General features: G+C 46.1%; 1 protein-coding gene across 1 annotated transcript; it reads right to left on the reverse strand.

The window, feature by feature from the left end:
• Positions 1–1,292: 1,292 nt before the first annotated feature.
• On the reverse strand, positions 1,293–5,720 carry LOC114844655 (alpha-2 adrenergic receptor-like). The gene has a single exon (XM_029132202.3). The coding sequence runs from the start codon at positions 5,254–5,256 to the stop codon at positions 3,922–3,924; it is 1,335 nt and encodes a 444-aa protein (XP_028988035.1). The 5' UTR covers positions 5,257–5,720; the 3' UTR covers positions 1,293–3,921.
• Between the last annotated feature and the right edge of the window lie 10,539 nt (positions 5,721–16,259).

Genomic DNA, 16,259 nt, shown 5'->3' on the forward strand with positions numbered 1-16,259 from the left:
TTAAAAGGGTGTGAACCGTGCTCTTCGGTCCTGGCTCCTGTCTATACGTGTCCTGAAATCAAGTCAACATTAGCATGTTTTAGCATTCAGGGTTCAAAGAGGGGAAACTTCCAGTGAACCTTGTTTTGCTGAGGTGAACGCGTGCCTCTGGATCAAACTCATTTTTGAAGTCTCAGCCACCGAGCGGCTCTTGCGGGATGGGATTGCTGTCGCAATCTCGCCACAGCTGCCCCATATTTCCTCACTGTTGGGGTCTGATGTTTAGCAGAAAATTGCAGCCAGTCAGGTGTGGCGGCGTCGTAGCCACGAGACTCTGGAGAGCGCTTTCATCTTTCACAGCATTTGCCAACTTTAATGATGACATGTGAAACAGCTTCTGCTCTTTCTCAGTGTCCTGAGGAAGGAGCGAGTGTTTACGCTCAGTCCACGGTGGCCAAAGCAATAATTAATACGCTAACGACCTCTGGCCTCGTTACAAACACTCTTTATGCAAACCTCACTGTTTGTGGCTGTCAACAGGCTTTGAACTGTACGTATTCTGCACCTTGAACACAGCTTCCTGAGAGAACAGTGGGTTTTTCACTCGGGTGCTGCTGCCTTCGTACTCTTTTTTTTCCAGAGGGGTAATTGTATAGTTCAAAGAAAATAGGCCGTTTGTTCGTTGAGATGTTAGATGTGACCAGGAAAGACATTCTTCAGCATTTACAGCGGTGCCTGGAAGTTTGTGAACCCTTCAGAAATTGCTTTATTTCTAAATAACTTTGACCTAAAAAGTGTTTTGCCCAGTTCTCCCCATAGAACACTTTAGACTTGGGAGTGACTTTTGGAAAGGTTACATTTCTCTCTCTCTCTCTCTCACACACACACACACACACACACACACACACACACACACACACACACACACACACACACACACACACACACACACACACACACACACACACACACACAGGACACCGTTCTACAGGACAATTAGAAATGACTGTAATTTATTATTAAATTATTATGGTTTCCATGACGACCATGGTGACCATGTACAGTGTCCAGTCATTGTACAGTCATCAAGGCCTCGAGGGACTTCTTAAAGTCAGTTGGTTGTCAGTTTTACAAATCTCATTACTCAAACTGTAATTTGGTTTCTGCCGGAGCCCAGAAGGGGCTGAGATAGAAGGAAAGTCATCACCAAGACAAGCTTGAGGCGCTGTCAATCACACACTTCTCTTTAGACTTTGACTTATTGTTTTAAAATAATATTAAACTGGCCACAAATGCACATTCAAACAGTGCCATTGTTGTGCGGAACTCACTTTTCTTATTGGTTTGTCTTTTATTTATTGTTGCGTTCTCCCCAAACAACCTCCCACCTGATCTCATATACAGGAGTTACAGCTCATATTCTTTGCTTCTTACACAAACAAATGATCGTTTTTACTGACGCACATCAATCATTCGCATTTTCCTCAGTGGTTGGTGACAAATCCTCCGTTCAGTCCGCTCCGATAAAATCTCCAGCAAGGCTGAAATATTTGGACTGAGATGACGACAGGTAATTTACACTTGTGGACAGAAGTGAGATGTTACATTAAAGTGTCATTGTCAGAGATCAGTTATGAACCAGCATCTTCACACGTCAGTGAGAAAATCTGGCCTGAGTCACTTGGCAGGAACTGAACTGAGTTGTCTTTTCATGTTTGCCCAGCACGAATTACGAGTGATTGTTTAGTTTTGCAGTCCACAACTGCACTGTTTGGTTTTGCATTTCAGCCTCACACTCACTCATCATTACAGGAGGAGCTTTTTTTGTATGGTCATCTCAGAGTATGTGCTTTTTACCTGTACGAGGCTTTTACCTGTTGCAAAATCTCCTCTTTGAGATAACTTTTAAAGAAATGTTCCATAAAGAATGGAGTTAATGTGTTATTTCACATGTCGTAATACCATGAAATGTCTTTCAGTTTTACCAAGTGACACCAAAGCCTCTTTCATCTGAAATGAAATCTGCCTCCCTGGTGAGTCTGACGCCTTGATTTTAGGCCAGGAAAAGTAATGGATCGCCTTCAATTTCCATCATTGGACTCTCTGTGCTGACTTTTCAAAAGGCTCCGCAGGTCAAAAATGAGATCGGGCGTCAGTATTTCAAGTATTAAATACCGGCTGCTGTGAACCTGAGGGGTCGACGAGCAGCCAGATACTTTGTTAATCTACAAAAACGAAGCCTGTGAATATATAATGTGGGGAAAAACATGATGGAATTCATTTTCCTCCTGTCTTTGTTTATTTGATATCATTTATGCTACTGTGATGCTATTTGCGCACATTTATGAACTGATCACTGCTGTTCACAGGTCTCGCTGCTCCGCTTCAACCACTTGACACAAACCTCTCATACAGCACATGCAAACAGCAGGTGGAACAACGGCAGATGGACCCGTAGCCCGTTACAAATGGCGCTTGGCTGCGCACGCTCAGACACAGCAGAGAGGTGGGAGGAAAAACAGCAAGAGTTTCAGGCAGGGAATTCAGTTTCACCTCAGTCCTGCCGACAGGGACCCGGGGGAATGTTAGATTAAGAGGCAGCGCTGTTGTTACTGCACCAATCTGCTCTCCATTTAATTCTAAATACAGTCAGAAGCTCTGCTGTGGATGTTTTAAAATGAAATGACGACAATGTTTCACGGCAGCTGTCTAGTTTGAGGGTGCACGTCTGCACGGCCATCATTGGGATCCATGCTTTACTTTATTTTCCATTTTTTGCACAGCGGCAGACAGTTTAAGCATAGGAAGGAAGTGTACTGCAAAATATTAATAAAAAGAAAACAACAGCAATAGAAGAGCAACAAACAAAGAGGTAGTTCTTTGAAAACAAACGCACACAAAATAATTGGCTACTGACCTCATCACACCATGGAAATAATTAGCTTATTGTCTCAAGCTTCAGCCCTGCTTAGAGTTTCTACATTCAGTAACACATTAGTTAGTCTGCTGTTGTGCTTTACCATGAGTTATGAATGATCATATTTTACCTTTGAGCGCATGGATACACCTTTATTTTAATTATTGGAAGTTTTCGTAATGCGCTGGATGTGAGCTCCTCATTTCAGGCCAAACCAAACAATCTGACGCATAAAAACTTTGGTAAAACTGTTCTGAGCTACTGGTAAGAGTTTGGTGAGATCAAGATCTAAAAGAAAGATCTAAAGTTCACATACTTAGTTATTTCTGGGTGTAGAATCTGCTGAAGCATAAGTTCATCCATTATTGGTTTTAAGGGACTGTAACTTAGCTGGTCGCCTAGCAACTGATCTGGACTAAAATCATTTCGTTTTGCTTCAGTTTTGTTTGGACTGAGACATGGCTGGTGGCGCTTGCTGTTTCTCGCCCTTATGCTAAGCTAAGCTAAGCTACGCTAAGCTAGCCAGCTGCTTACTTAGACTTCACACGTGATGATCAAAGTCCCAAAATCATTAACAAAACTGAAGAAGAGTGGGCTTTAAAGTTTTCAAAGTTCAGTCTTATCAGTGCTGTGTCACTCACTCCTACATTAACATGCTGAGTCACAGCTTGCATCATCCCGAGTTTGAGGACACATTGCACAGGGAGGAGGAGAGACTGAGGGGGACCCAGCAGCTGATTTTGGCCCTTGGTGCCATCTAGGACATGAACTGAACGCACGTGTGTTGTGGGGATGTTCAGAAAGCGTGGTGGACACTATACGGCATCACACAACACCAGGTGAAGGAGCGGTGGCGGTCACTGACCCTGTGATGGGAACAAAGACGCTTGTGCAGAAGGTGAATCAGGTTCACAGCCATGACTGAGTCACAACAAGACAATGAGACGTAACATGATGCAGTCATCGTTTTTTTTTTAAAATTCATTTTAAATTTGTCTCCGTGGCGCCGCCGACCTGCATCCAGTCTAAACGGACTTCTTCCACGACTTGCAGACGATCTTCTGAAAGGCGCGCCTGAAGTCCCGGTTGAAGATGGTGTAGATGGCGGGGTTGAGGGAGCTGTTGCAGTAGCCGATCCAGAAAAAGAACTTAAAGAGGGGGTCGGGGATCTTACAGGAGTCCCTGCACACGCTGTAAAGGCTGTAGCTGAAGAAAAATGGGAACCAGCAGACAACGAACACGCCCATGACCACAGCCAGCACAAAGGTGAACCTCTTCTCCCGGGCCTGAGAGACCTTGGTTTTGGCCACGGAGCTCCGGCGGCGTTTCATCCTGGAGGCGAACAGGTCTATGGATTTGTTGCTGACCCTGGAGATGCGCGTGGTGTGTTTGGACAGGGAGCTCTTCTTCTCGCCGCCGCTGCCCTTGTCCCTCAGGGAGTCGCGCCGCTGGGCCCGGTGACCCGCGCCCTCCGAGGACGAGCTCTCGTCCACGTCGGCGTCCTCCGTGCGGGGCCCCGTGGTGACGGTGCGCTGGCTGGGTGTAGGCGGGCACTGGCACTGGCACTGGCACTGGCACTGGCACTGGCACTGGCTGTCCTCCTTCTCGCCGTGGAAAGGGGGGGTGGCTTTGCTGAGTCCGTTCTCAGTCTGTGTCGCGCCATCTGGCCTGGGATGCTTCCCAGACATGGTTCTAGTCCTGGTTTTGGCCACCTGGTATATTCTGATGTAGACCAGCACCATGATTAGGCAGGGAGCGAAGAAGGACGCGGTGCTGGAGGAGAGGATGTACCAGGTGTCGTCGTTCAGCCCGCACTGAGGCTGAGCGCTCACGTCGCTGTTGCCGTCTATAGTCAGGAGCGGAGGAGACGAGATGAAAGCCGAGATCAGCCACACGATCAGGATGATGCACTTGACGCGCTTCGGAGTCCTCTTCAGGTTGTACTCGACCGCCTGCGTGACGGACCAGTACCGATCCAGGCTTATTGCGCACAGGTGCACAATGGACGAAGTGCAGAACAACACGTCCAGCGCCAGGTAGATGCCGCACCAAACTTTCCCAAAATACCAGTAGCCCATGAGCTCGTTGGCCAGAGAGAACGGCATCACCAGCGTGGCGACCAGGATGTCCGCGGTGGCCAGAGACACCAGGAACAGGTTCTGGGGCGCTTTGAGCGCGCGGCTCGTCAACACGGCGATCACCACCAGGATATTTCCCACCACCGTAAAGAGGATGAGGAAACTTACGAGGGCGGCGATGCCGGCTATCGCTGCTATAGAATATCCACTGTCCGGGCTCCAGGAGGAATTCAGATGGATCACCGTGAACGCGTCTATTCCACTGGCGTTAGGCGAATCCATGCCGACCGTGTGCGCCCGTGTGCGCAGAGGATGCGCGTCGCGTGAATCCACGCTCGGTGCTAATAACGGCGGAGTTCATCGGGAGCGCTGGACAAATTAGACGGCATGTCGGCGCGCGCGGCAAAAGATCCTCACTTTCTGGAGTCTTTAGCGGCCGATCGCAGCCTGTCGATCAACGGCACCTCAAGGTAATTCAGTTGGTTCAAAGGAACACTTTCCCGTGCAGTCTGTGCGTCAGTTTTTGCGCCACTCGTGCGCGGACTTGACGTGCGTCCAGCCGCAGCGCGCCGTCCTTCAGCATGGTGCGCTCTCTCTCGCTCCCAGTGATGCCCCATGTGTCGTTCCCATGAAATTCACCCACTGCTGCCCCGCCCCCAGCACCGAGCAATTTTTCATATTGTATAATTCAGAAAAGCAAGGGACGAGCCGGGTTGAAATTTAATTGTAAATACTATAGATGCGCGAAGGGAGAAGCTCAAACCAGATTCAGTCCCTTGGCAGACAAAAAAATCTGTGAACGTGAGGCTCAGTGATGCAGGTTTTGATTTCAGGAGGAGACAGAGAGGGAGGCAGAGTGTGAGAGGATGGAAGACGTGAGTGAGGGAAGGTAAAGACGTGAGCTCAGTTAAAGGTGAGACAGGCCTCATCCAGACGCACAACTGTGTTCACCAGCAGCGGAGGTTGGACTCCAGCATTCTGCTGCAATTAGTGCAAATAATCCAAGTTTTAAAATTAAATGTTATCATGTACGTTTTCTGCAAGTAACCGACAGGAGCCTTTCCCCCTTTGCACCAAATCACCATCAGCAGTTTTAACCTCTCTGTTCACTTGATGCCAGGACTAACATCTAACATCACAAAGAAGGAGGCTCTGCAGACGAGGCTGCAGAGTAACACAATACAGGGCAGCGCACATGCCTGTAATGGAAGTCACAGCCTTGTTTTAAGGGTCAGAGTAAAGCCATAGCATTTTAGTTTCAGATTGTTTTTATTCTATTAATTCAATCATCTTAGTGTAGGTACAAATGAGTACTTCATTCAAGTACGTCCTATTTTAACATGTAGGTATGTAAAAATAAAAACATTCACTTAAGGTTGTATGTTTTTGTGCAGAAAGAAAATATTTTAATCATAGATAATTAAATCATTCCTTCTTTGCTGGTTAGATTTACCACTATCAATCACTATCAGCAAACTTAAAATGGTGGCTCAGGGGGTAGAGCCTTGGCCTGAGATACCAGGTGTGTCCTTGAGCAAGGCACGGAGCCCCCTGCATGCAGCTGTCACTGCTCCCCCAGAATGAGCCGGATGCAGAGCACAAAATTCATCGTAAGATTGTGACAGATGACATGAGTGAAGTAGAACCTGCAACCTCAAAAGTCCCTACAGGTAAATGAACTTGGTGCTTTCCCCCAAACACACATTTAGTGGGAAAAGCTGATTGACGCAAAGGTAAATTGGATGCACAAAAAAGGTGGATGCTAATTAGCTTAGCCCATAATGTTGCTCATCCACAGGTGTTTTTCTGCTCATCCAGATCAACCAGTGACCTCTGGAGCACTTCCTGCCCGTGTCAGCTCCCAGTAGCGCTGCAGCAGCGCCCTCACGGGTCTAAGGTGACCTCTAGACGGCGTCTCGTCCAGAAAAGCCCTCGTTCCCTCCCCACTGAGCTCACTGCAGCCCCGCGCGCGTGCTACAGCTGTCAGCATCTGCACCGCAGAGCCCGACCTGCACTGAGGCGCCTTCGCCGTGCGCTGATCGCAGCTGGATTGGATCACAAAAAGCACTTGATACGAGGCATTTTCTCCCGAGATGGTTTTAAGTAACATCTGGAAACATGTTTGCGATGCTGGAGAGGAGGGCGATCAGGTAGCAGTCATCTGCCGCCTACGAGCTGTGTGGAGTGTTTAAACAACTCAGTGGGAAACGCTGCTGCTGCTTTCAGCCATAATTACTTTGCTACTTGTGTTGGTCTCGACTGTTGGTGTGAGTGTCATTATTGTAATAGGCGTCTGCGTGGTGGGAGCGTCTTGATCCCCTCGTTCTCATTGAAGTCACACATCCTTTAACGCCTCTCTGTGAGGAGTGTGCAGCGTTTTTGGCCAATCACGATCAACATAATCGCCGATAGATGGTTAAACATGAACCTTTAGGTCTGGTCGTGTACGTGGGTCTTACTGTAGGTGACATGTTCACCCTTAAATAGAAAGAGCAGGAGCTTTTCAAGTGCATGATTTACAACTTTTGCTCTTTCATCTCAATATTTCATTTTTTTTACCGTATTTGATAATTAGTCTCTAATTAACTAAGTAGATCAAAGTTTCCACAGAGTTCTGTTTGTTTGTCCCATTTTTGGCATGTAGCGTTTTATTTATTATAGTTGAGTCTGGAGGAATTGAGCAGATTTTATGGTGGCTGCTGTCTGTTGCTGTGACCTTGTTGACTCCGTGGAATGACTTCAGAATATTAACTGTCGGCGTCTCGTCCTCGGCGTGTCGTTCGCATTCAGGCGAGCGAGACTCAACTGGGGAGGTGCAGGGACCGGCGCCTGCATTAACCGGACTTCAGCCTGGAGCCCGACCCGTCAAGCAGAGCCGAGCGAACAAATGGTCTCTGAAGAACGGCGGCGGAGGGGGCAGCGTGGTGCTTAATGAGCACAAAGGCACTTGTGAGGCTTGACAAGAAACAATGAGGGTGAGAGGCGCCTGAGTGAAAGCTCAGCATGAACCCTTTGTTGGCACATTAATATGGGAGGCGGCGGCTACAGCCATAATTAGACGTTTATTTGTGGCGTTTAGTTTGGAATTATTCATTAATAGTGTTGGTAAAAAGGTTTCTACGAAGTTCATCCTCATCCCAGCAGGTCCTTCTTCAGCAGCAGGTGCTCTGATTCATGGCTGTGTGTCTGTAAATACCTGACAAACCTGAAAGTGACCGTCACTGCCACAGGCACTTTATTACTAAAGTTTTAGGAGGATGCTACTTGTCATGTTTCACACCTTTTGTTTTCAATATGTTTTTGCATTGTTGAGTTTTAAACAGAGAACTGTTTGGACGCTTGAGACAACAATGAGCCTCCTGGCTGCGATCCTCAGGGTATCAGATGAGAAAACGCACACAAGCGGAGCCAGATCCACAATTAGGTTCTCAGTAACACTAAGAATGTGGCGTTTAAAAACAGTCCATGGAGCGAGTGAAGCGATGATGTTAGACAGTGGGCCACACTTTGCTCTGTACGCTTCCCCTGAATAAGTCCAACTCAACTCATGGTAGTCTGTGCACACAGCTCCATGTAATACTGCACCTCCTGCTGCTATTTTTTCATTTATGTCCCTGTTTGATATTGATTAAGTTCAAAAACACAGTAAGCCTTTAATAAATAAAGTAACAGGATTTGCGACTGGGCTGATTTGGCAAAATGTTACATAAACAAAAGTTATATAATAGACACACAAAGCCCACTCACATCCAAGCTAATTTCCTCCAGTAACGACATATTTCACACCACAGCATGCCCAAAAACAAGACCTTTACTTATTTAGCTTTGTTGTCCAACACTATTCTAGTCTATAAGAAGCATTAATAATTTAAAGCTAACTGAGTGCAGCACGGTGCAGCAGGCTTCAGTAATGAACCCAGTCATAATGATGAACGAGTCGCCTGCCTCCAAGCCAATACAATTAATAAGCAGGCAATTCATGCATCGTTACAGTACGGAGCCGTCAGGGTGGAGCACGTGCTGTCAGTGGCTGCTGACGACTCGTCTGTCTGGAAGAACTCCAACAAGAAGCTCAGCGTTTCTGAGTAAGAACTGCTTTTATTAGTCAAAGTGATGAAGTGATCATGAGTCTGAACAAACCTGGACTTTGAAAACTGCAAAAACAGTGGTTAAATCTCTTCATTACGCACTAAATTAAAGAATATGTTTCTTTGGCAAGGGGGAGTGGATGCGCCTGTGAGTAAACACCAAACCATGATACAGAAGCTGATGCTTATTTACAGCTACAGATGTGCCACAAGTCAAACGTTTGCAGGATGCTGGACACATTTGTCCATAGAGTTTCTATACAGTCAATGCCACAATGTTCCTTTGCAAAACATTGGATGGGTCTAAATGCAGAGAATAATTTTCTCAATGTGGGATCAATAACGTCAACTTATTATTATATTATTTTATTGTGTATTCAAGCTATAAATAGGCTTTTATTGCTTTTTTAAATTGACAATGATCCACTTTCTGCTGAGCTCACTGTGAAACCCAAGTCATTCTGGTCGTGAGGCAGCAGCTCAGGCCCAGACGATGACACAGCCTCCGCCGTGCTCCGCTGAGGGTTCGAGGCAGCCCTGAGCAACTTCTGATTTGAGCCAAAACATCTCACTTCTTTGAACATAAGCTGTATTGTTCTTCTTAGTTGTATTGTCCATGCAGTTTCCATGATTGTAGATTGAACTTTTCCGCTTGTCCGTGATGATTTGTTGCTGAATTGGTTGAAAATTATTTTAAAAGAGCATCTTTGACATTAGAAGTGTTTCCATGAAGTGCAAATGACCAGAATTTTGAGAAAACACGTAAAAGTGGTGAATGGAAATTTGTTAGAAAATTATTAACAGGGGATGATCTGCTGAGCAGGACAATGAGAAAGAGGCCAAAACAAACATGAATCTTGCTAAAGTTTTGACAGCTGTTCATATCATATATTTGCTGGTCTTTGGGCTGAGCATACAGTAATTATCTGGGTGTTATACAGTAACAGCTCTTTCTAATTGAATCAAACACAGGCATATTGTCCTCGTTGCACATGGTGACAGAGAAGCGGGATTAATGCATCAGCGTTCAGCAGCAATGACAAACTTTCATCTTCCTTTTAATTCCTTTAATTAGTAGTTTTGTTGCCATGAAATCACAGTCTGTAGTATTTAGATAATGATTTCCGTGATTGTATCCACCTGCTCTGCTGATCTGGTGCAAATCAGTAAATTATCGCAGTGGCTTCAATTGTTTGTTAAATAATTACTCACCAAGACAACTACAAAGTAAAGACAGGTGTTAATACGTTTTCCAGAAGCATTGTGTTGCTGACGGGCATCGAACCTGGCACGGCTGAGCCACTGAACAGACCTTCAGTCCACCACGCTTCCCCTCAGCTCACGGCATCGCAGCGGATAAAGGATCCAGATTAATATTAATGCCGTCACTTGGCGGCGATGAGCTGATTGCGCTGGCTGACTTCTGAGGGTGGTTGTCAGCGGTTTGGAGGTGGCGCCGTATCAAGAACAGACAGGTGAGATCGAACACGACTTCATCAAAATTTCAGGCTCGAGGTGGCTTTAATTGTCCCCTGAAAGGAGCTGCTGTATGAAACTCAGACAAAGCCTCACGTTAAAAATGGAACACCCTTGAATCAAGCACGTTATTAATATAAAAGCTCCAGATCCAGCTCTGAGGTCTCAGCCAGTGGACATGAACATCTGTCTCTACAACACTTTGGCAAAGCCTTGACTTAATCGTTATGAAGAGCTTTATGTGAGAGGAAAGTAGAATAGTGAAAGATGGGGAGCGGCGGCTCTGGACTTTCACCGAGCAGCAACAGAGGGCAACGCAAACAGGGCTGCCTGCTTTGTGGAGCACTTATCAGCTCACTGAGCTGCTCCCGGCTCAGCGACGCGGCCATACATCAGTGGATCTTCACAGCCATCTGTGAAAAGCACGTCCGACGCCGCGTGAAAATGAAATAATGGATCACTGCCATCCCCCTGATGTCCCGACAACATTATCTGAGAGCCTCGTGTGTGTGTGTGTGTGTGTGTGGGGGGGGGGGGGGGGGGGGGGGGGGGGGGGGGGGGGGGGGCGCACGTGCAGGACCACCGCTGCTGGAGAGGGACGAGCGAGTCGCTCCACAAATTGAATTCCCCTCGCAACAATGGCTCCGTCTGATTATAATAAAGTAGCACATGCACTGGTAACGGTGCTCCTTCGCCGCAGCCGCTGGAGCTGAATCAGAATTTAACGGCTGTTGCATCACTGGGACATTAACAGTGTAAGCTGGCTTCCAAACCGTGTCCAAGAGCCAAAGCAAATGCATGATAAGGGCCACGGAGACGTCCCATAAATCATGTTGCTTAATCATATAAACAAGCATTGAAGTTAAAAAATCAACATCTGCTTCTCTTTCCTGAAGATTAAAACACAAATGTTTGTTTGTGATGTGAAATTTAGCTCCTATCAGTAGAAAAGTACATTAGAACTGTAAATACATACATGCATTGCTTAGTGCTAATAGTTTTTGTGTTAATGCTAAAGAATGATGACTAGGGAAGAAGTCGTTAGGGCTCATCCTCTGGGGATCCTGAACGTCTGTACGTCAGAATCCCATTGGTGAAGCTGCATCTGGGATATTTCAGGCAAACGTGATGCGAGTGATTAGATGGAGGTACTGCCTCAGAGTGGGACATTTAAGGCATTATAGTGAATTACATCCTTTGTGTGATGAGTCCACAGGAGGCTACACAGCTGAGTGTACAGTGTGTAGTACTCAGAGCTGCAGTTACTTCAGTCGGATGAGCCCAGACTGTGTTATCAGAAACACACTTATTCATAAAGTACTTCCAAGGATAATAATCTGTTATTTAAAATGTCAAATAGTCACAAAGGGCAACATTTACCTTCACTGAAGTAAAGTGGATTATTTACCCTGAACTGAGCGAGTGGGGAAGAAATAAAGGGTCATTAAAGCCGCATTGAAGGGTTTGAAAATAGGCTCCTGACTTGGGAGCGTTTCGTGGTAAATTGTGAGACATTGGCTAATTTCTTTTCTGAATTCATCTTTTCATGAAAACTCCTCCACATTCTTTCTATGTGCCTCCGGCCTGAGAGGAGCGACACACTTGGTTTATTTTTGCTTGATTAGGTCTGTTATGAATCACAGGACGCAGTGTGCACAGAATACATCCCATCTTCTTTGAATTGAATTAAAACCGAACATCCCGGTGATGGATCTGAGAAGTTTCTGTGTTTACACAATGCTCAGCATTGTGTCTGCTGCAACACTGCGTTGCACTCCGAGCTTGATTTGCCCAAACAACATGTAATGATGTGTTAAACGTCCTGAATGGTAACGCTGGGCTTGTTGTGGGGTTGTGCAAGATGCTTTAAAGCACTGGGGCGTTTTATTCGCAGCCCCGGGGGCCGAGTTGGACTAATTCAGAGAGACATGGAGAACAAGGGATAGGTAGAAAGTCTGCTTTAACCAATCAAATGAGGGATAAATGTCAAGGCACGGAAAGGCCAGGCTCAGAAATGAAGATGGCTGTTGACTCCCTGAAATGTCAGCTAATATTTGTGCTGCATGAAACAGGGGTGATCATCCCGACTGTACCTGGTCTAAATGCAGACAGACACGCACACATACGGCCCCTGTTAGTGCACCACACAAAGGCCGCTGCCGCCAGCGCGTGAGGCGTTTCTGGACATTAGTAGGGACGAATTGCTGTGCCTCTCCTCGCGTTCAGATGCTGCGTTCACGCCGCTGCTCCAGCTCACTAACGCTTATTGACTTTCTGAGACAAGTGGAAACTCATGAATTTTATCCGGCCTCATTCCCAGTATGCCAGGCTGGGTTGGCTCGAGTGCTCCCAGGTAGTGGAGGATGGAGTGAAATTTCAAGTAAGTGAAAGTGTGTGTGTTTGGGAGGGGATACATAATTTATAATCTGTTTACGCGCACGGTGCAGGTTCACCCTCAGAAAACACGACCACTCACAAACAGTGAGGGAAAAAAGCCGAGAGGAGCGTTGCAGGAGATGTTTTCTGTGTGTTACCAGCATCACACCTGTTCCACATCTGCAATGGAGGAAAAACAACCTCATGGATGTGATCATGGACGTCTATATTACACAACCATCAAAGCTAAATAAACACAAACTAAATCTTGCCCTATGACGTCGTTATGGTGTAACTTTCCAAAGACTCGAGAGATTTATTCTGGACCTCCTAAAACTTTCCCCACAGTCTTAAAGTTAGTTAGTTTGGAGTGTGTGAATGTCCAGCAAGGATTCACCTGCTCAGGTACTTTGGCCATTTTTCATCCTCCACCAGAACAAAGTGGAGTCAGTTTGAAGGAGATTTAAAGACACAGGATCAAACATCTAAGAAACAAAAACAAAAGTTTTTTATTGTACTTGAACTTTGCATAATGTCGGTTAAGAGTCTCAGTCGTCCACTTGAGGACGTACTAGTCCAGATGCAACAACTCAACTTCCAGACAACTGTGCTCATCGTGATCTGCTTTACAGGAAGATGCTGGACTGACTTCACACAGAAGCATTCAGCAGCTGTTGCAGATTCAATGCGCTTATTTGCCTTCAAACAAAACCCATCCTCCTCTAACCTTAAACACAGAGGCTGATTTATATGTAACTGTTAAATTACTCATCTCAAACTGAATCTACAAGAGAAAAGTCGACAGCGTGGGCGTTTCTGCCAAATATGCACTGATACCAGGTTATCGCTGACACTTCTTATGGAAAATAGAGAAAGAATCTACAGCCACCAATTTATTTTGCACAAAAGGAAAGACTCACCTCGATCCAAATCTCCCACTCCCCTCGGACCCGGAGCCCTGTTCTGTGCACCTGCTTCGCCCTTTGAGTGCAAGAGATTGACGTTTTTGAGCTCTCTCTCCTCACAATTCTCCAAATCCTCCGTGGTCCGAGCGGCGGTGAGATTTAAGTGCTGAAGCATGTCTGAGCGAAGATAAACCGCCGAGCCCGGGGATCAGCGGCCCAGAGCTGCACTCGGAGAAGGGACACGTGTCCGGCTGCTGCTTGGTGCCTCTGGATGGAGTTGCCTCAATCCTACAAAGACGGAGAACATCAAAGGTCGCCTCTTTGATGGTGTGTTTACAGGCAGCTACAAAAGGTCCCACAACTTCTGATTTCCTGTGCAACAACTCCTCCTGTCACCCAAACAAAGCTGTAGGCCCGACTTTCCTGTTGAGAGCAGTGCATTTCAAAAAAGATGGAAGTTTAGTTTCCAGCTCAGGTTGTTCTGAATGTTTCTCTTAAGAACGTCCAAAAACCAAAAGCAAAGAAGCAGAAGCGCTAAAATGACCACTGATTACTATTACAGGCTTTTACTTCCTGTTAATAATGAAAGACCTCGTCCACATCACTGCAGCCGGAACCCTAACAAGCTTCAGCTTTTTGCTCATTTGAGCATCAGTAATGCTGAAGCAGCTGCTTCCACGCGTGCGCCGAGGCCTCCGGGGAGACGGGCCGGGTTAGAAGAGGTGAGAGGTTGGTGCCGGCCGACCCGCACGGCCCGGACGCTCAAACTGTAGGTTTTACCATTTCTCAGTGTTCCAGGCGCCAGTGTGCTTTGAACCCAGTCTGCAGTATGTTGATCAGTATGAATGCATGCTCAGTTTTCGATGTGCTGTGAAAAGACAGTGATTAAATTTAAGAATTTTTTTCTTTTTTGTTTTTTATTAGAATCCATCAATGTTCATTTCGAGTTGAGAAACACTGAATATGAAACAGCTGAGGTATAACAATAATGTAATGTGACGTACAAAGGCAGGAATCTCATAAAATGAAAAAAAAGAAAAGATTTTCTAAATCCAGGGTTGGAAATGACCAATCAACACTGAACCTTTACTGGTTATTATTTTTGAGTGCAGACCAGATTCATACAAGCAGGATCCTTTCCTCTTTTCAATTTTGTGGCTTTAATTTGTGGTACTTTTGATTTATTCAGAACAGCATTTCACCAGCCGTTCCAAAAGCAGGATTAGAATAATATCCCAGCATCGCTGTTGTTCACAGTTACTGAGGTGAGACAATCTACATCTAGAGACTTGCTGCTGTTTAAAAATAATGTGGGTCCAGTGACGCATGGGGAGCTTCATGGCTGCCGAGGCGCTGAGGTTTCAGGTTGTATTTAGAACCAAATTCTGCTCTGATCAGTTTTAATACAGGTTTGCTCCTTATGGAGAGAACAAGACAGGTTTTATGGCAGAGCGGCGACTTCCTGCTTCCTTCATAAGACGATGAGGCAGATAACTCTCCTGCCTCGCCTGATTGTTTTCTCTGCAGTACGTGGCAAATAAAGCAATTACGTCACCCACACATCGATAAACACGTAACACAGGTTGTAGAATGTAACAAATGCATCTGTATTTCCCAAATTAGATGGGAAATGGGTAAATTCAGCGATTGTTAATCAAGAAAGTTTTAAGATTTATTTAAATGATACAGAAAATACATTTCTGTTTGATGTCATCACAGTCATATCATGGTATGTTTGCACATCCCTGACCGTTCCAGTGTCGTAGCAGTCAGTCTGTGTTTCTCAGAGACCAGGTCGACCTTTGCAGGTTTCAGGAGTACAGCTGGTTTCCCGGCCCACGGTGGTGACAGCCCTATCGATTGTGTCCCCTCTTCAACCCATTATCAGGTCTGTGTCAGGAAGCCTGCGGTTATCTGCTTTCCCGTTTTATGCACATCCACCAAAGCTCGTGGTTGTGAAGGGCTGACGGTGGCATCGCATCGCGTGGCACGAGGCTTCCAGCGCTGATGATGTTATTGTTGACGGCAGGGCAGTAAGTGAGTGTGATAGTCCTGCAGCCGGTGTCTTAATTACACTCAGTCTCTTAACTGCTTTATAATGACTTGGCCTCTGTGCTGCTGTAGTTCTGTGGCACGGCACCAAAGCTCAATCTATTTACTTACAAGTGAAAGCGTGTGTAATACTATACAGACAGTAACGCACAGAGAAAATGCCGCGTCATGCTTTGAGGGGCAGTCGAGTTCTGTTGAAGCCTTCATACTTTGATCATATTTTTCCAGCTTCAGCTCATGTGAATTTTACACTAAATCCTTCAGAAGAACAGAATCTGTGTCAGAGAAGTGGACTCGCAGCGTTGTCCCGCTGCTGCGAACCACTCACACTGCTGCTGTTGTTTGGGCGAGTTCATGCGACACGCACCGCTTCCAATCCGCTCACCTT

Source organism: Betta splendens, chromosome 2 (genome assembly GCF_900634795.4).
Source record: "Betta splendens chromosome 2, fBetSpl5.4, whole genome shotgun sequence".
Taxonomy (NCBI): domain Eukaryota; kingdom Metazoa; phylum Chordata; class Actinopteri; order Anabantiformes; family Osphronemidae; genus Betta; species Betta splendens.